Below are 3,255 nucleotides of genomic sequence, written 5' to 3'. Positions count from 1 at the left end.
AAAACCCAGGGATTTAGGGTTTCATTCAGACTGATGGACTCGCTGAGTCCAAGATATGGACTCGCCCACCAACACAAACGTGCTCGAAATCCCGTCTCTACTCGATGAGTCAGGCTACTGACTCGTCGAGTCCCTCTTGAAACTTGAATAAATAATAATATTAAATAACATACCAAATCAGGGTGTTACAGTTTTATTATGGAATGGAATGGAATTGACTGTTTTACAATGGAATGGAATTGAGAGGTTTGTAATGGAATGCAATTGACTGGTTTTCTGTTGGAATGGAATTGAATTGAATTAAATAGAATTGAATGGTGTTGAATAGAATTGAATGATATTGAATTAGAATGGAATTGAATTGAATAATTGGTGGAATTGAATTTAATGATTAAATAGAATTGGATGATTGATGGAAATGAATTGAATGATTGAACTGAATAGAATTGAATTAAAACAAAAACATAGCAACATATTATAGCACTAATTGTCCATACTGTAATTAAAAATAGAGATACATTAAAAGTCATACCATACATAGACAATGAGTCCCAAAAGTCATACCATAATTGTTCATAACACAAACACAAAACATAATGACAAATATAACAAACACAAAAGATCATAACACCATAATTGGTTATAGCACAAACACAACATATGATAACACAATCATAACTTAAGTAATACTTTTCCCTTTCTTCCCAGCCTTCCTTGTCCTGCTTGAAATTCCATCACATGCACTTTGAGTTCCACTTTGCCTACCACCACCTACACTTTAAGCTTTCTTCCCAACATTCCCTTTCTTGCTTGAAGTACCATCACCTGCACTTTGATCTTTCTTCCCAAACTTCCTTTTCTTGATTGAAGTACCATCACCTACACTTTTAGCTTTATTCCCAACCTTCCCTTTCTTGCTTGAACTAGCATTACATGCACTTTGACCTTTGCAGCTTCTTTTATTATGACCAAGCTTTTTGCATTTTGAGCATGTCACACTCTTTTCCTTCCTTGATGTCGTACCACCCTTCACCATATCTTCTAATTCAACAGCTGACTTCCTTCTTTTCTTCCTTGGTCTTCCAATAAGGACACGATGATTGGGAGGAAGCAAAGTGGTTGGACATGGAAACTTTTCCCACATTCTTCTTCCATTAATTGGTTCAATCTTGAAAGAATACATTTCCTTCCAAGTTTTTAACCAGTAAGTAGAATGAACCCATTCTTTAGGTACACCAACATTCTGCTTATTTTTTCTCATGTCCCATATAGCAACAAGGGAATGTTTATAGGGTATACTAGTGAGTTCCCATATTCTACAAGAACATGTGTGTTGAACCATGTCTACCACACATTGGTCCATCCATGGACCACTCACCTGATATTTTCCATTCCCATAGAACTTACCCACACATTGAGCTGCATCAGATTTGTTTCTTTCAAGCACACTTGTTGCAGCTGGAGTTAATGGTCCAACAGCCTTATCAATTACTTTTTTGACACTCACAATGCTTAACATAATGTACTCTCTAATGTACTCAAGGCATGTGATAATTAGTTGGTCACGTGCTTTCTTAATTTGATTATTTATGGTCTCACACAAGTTATTCAGAAGCCCATAATAATGAGCCCACCTTACAATATAAATAAAAAATTATGTGAGAAAGTGAATCATTTGGTAACAATTAACTCAAAAAAATAAAACAAACTCGTGAAGTGTGCCCTAGACCAATGTTGAGGTGGAATAGATTGAACCATTCGTAGCAGTCATTGTTTAGCTTTCTTAACTCTTCCATAGCATGGTTGAATTCTTGTATTGTTGTTGTACTTGCACAGTTCCACAACATGTCCTAAAACACCTTTCCCCTCCACATTTTCTTCATGTTTTCATGAATGTGTCGCAGAAAAAACTTGTGTTCTGCACATGGATACAATGTACCAATTGCTTGCAACAAGCCCTGTACAAAAAGTAAACAACATTAGATGTAATGTATACAATGTACAATAAGAACCAAGTCCATTGAAATTACTTACCTTCTGTCTATCAGATATAAAGGTAAAGTTGGAATTAGCTTGCAAATCAATGTCATCACCCAAGGACCTTAAGAACCAAGTCCATGAATTTATATTCTCAGCCTCTACGACAACATATGCCAAAGGATATGTACAATTATTTCCATCAAGACCCTAAACATAGTGAAGGAGTTAGTAATTTAATTAAAATGGAATAAAATGAAAAAAGATATGTGTTTACATCTTACCACTACTATGAGTATCATTCCAGGATAAGGCCCTTTCATAAAAGTCCCATCCAAACCAAGGTAATCTCTTTTGCCAGCTACAAAACCTTTCTTTAATGGCCCTAGACAAATGTATATCCATTTGAAAGTTCTAGTCTCAAAAGATGGGATTGGCTCACTTTCGACCTCTATCTTAACTGTTGTCCCTCGGTTTCGAGTGCAAAGTTCTTGAACATAGTCTCGTAGTGTATTATATTGCCCTGTATAGTCGCCCCTTACTTGATTCAATGCTTCTGTTTTAGCCCTAAATACCTTCATCTTCGAAATATCTACCTGGTATTCACATTGAAGTTGTTCTTGTAAAGCTCGTGTAGGGAGTGTAGGGTTGCTTTCAATTTTTTGCACTATTTTCTTTGCCAAAAACTTGTAGGTACAAGCTTTCAAATTTCTTGTTTGTAGACATCTATGCTCTTTTTCATAGGTATTGATCTCCCAGTCAACATCTTGTTCCCACTTGCTAGCATAAAGTACCCATGGACACTTCTTTTCTTCACTTTCTTTATGGCTTTGACTGGGCTACATGGATCAAGTTGACCATGGTCTAGGATAGTACCTTTACAAATAGCTCTCACTCTATTTTTGTCATTTTTTATGAAGTCTATTTCCCTCCTTATCTCCACAGCATGTTGTCTTATTGCATCTTTCAATTCTTCAGATGAGGTGAATTTTTGGTACACATAGAATGGATCACTAACTCTTGCTTCACTATTTTCCATTGCCCTTCGAATTGCCTTAATTAATTTTCTTCTCCTATTGTTGTCACCTTCATCAGATGATGACTCATATAAGAATACCTCATTGTTTACAACCTCAATATCACCAATTTCCCTTGTTTCTGTTTCCTTGACATTTCACCCTCCAAGATCACCCACCCACTCTATATCGTCATCAATATTTAACAAAGCACTCACTATCATCACTATCACCACTATCATCAACATCATCTCTATTGTCA

The 3,255-nt window shown here is 36.0% G+C and overlaps 1 protein-coding gene across 1 annotated transcript; it reads right to left on the bottom strand.

Annotated features, from left to right (window-relative positions):
* Nucleotides 1-778: 778 nt before the first annotated feature.
* Nucleotides 779-2,558, bottom strand: LOC145044274 (uncharacterized). The gene is made up of 4 exons (XM_078993154.1): nucleotides 2,262-2,558; nucleotides 2,035-2,187; nucleotides 1,912-1,958; nucleotides 779-1,634 (listed from the first exon to the last, which is right to left on the bottom strand). Exons 1-4 carry the CDS (start codon nucleotides 2,556-2,558, stop codon nucleotides 779-781), a joined length of 1,353 nt encoding a protein of 450 aa, XP_078849280.1.
* Between the last annotated feature and the right edge of the window lie 697 nt (nucleotides 2,559-3,255).

This window comes from Lactuca saligna, chromosome 4 (genome assembly GCF_052625555.1).
Source record: "Lactuca saligna cultivar CGN05327 chromosome 4, ASM5262555v1, whole genome shotgun sequence".
Lineage (NCBI taxonomy): Eukaryota > Viridiplantae > Streptophyta > Magnoliopsida > Asterales > Asteraceae > Lactuca > Lactuca saligna.
The sequence above is the reverse complement of the archived record's forward strand: the minus strand, read 5'-3'. Positions and strand labels throughout refer to the sequence as shown.

Excerpts from the sequence above, each read along its gene's own strand:
- LOC145044274 (XM_078993154.1), bottom strand. The coding sequence starts at position 2,558 with ATGAAGGTATTTAGGGCTAAAACAGAAGCATTGAATCAAGTAAGGGGC. Across the intron at positions 2,188-2,261 it reads GAATGATACTCATAGTAGTG|GGTCTTGATGGAAATAATTG; the intron begins GTAAGATGTAAA and ends CACTATGTTTAG. Across the intron at positions 1,959-2,034 it reads TTATATCTGATAGACAGAAG|GGCTTGTTGCAAGCAATTGG; the intron begins GTAAGTAATTTC and ends CTTTTTGTACAG.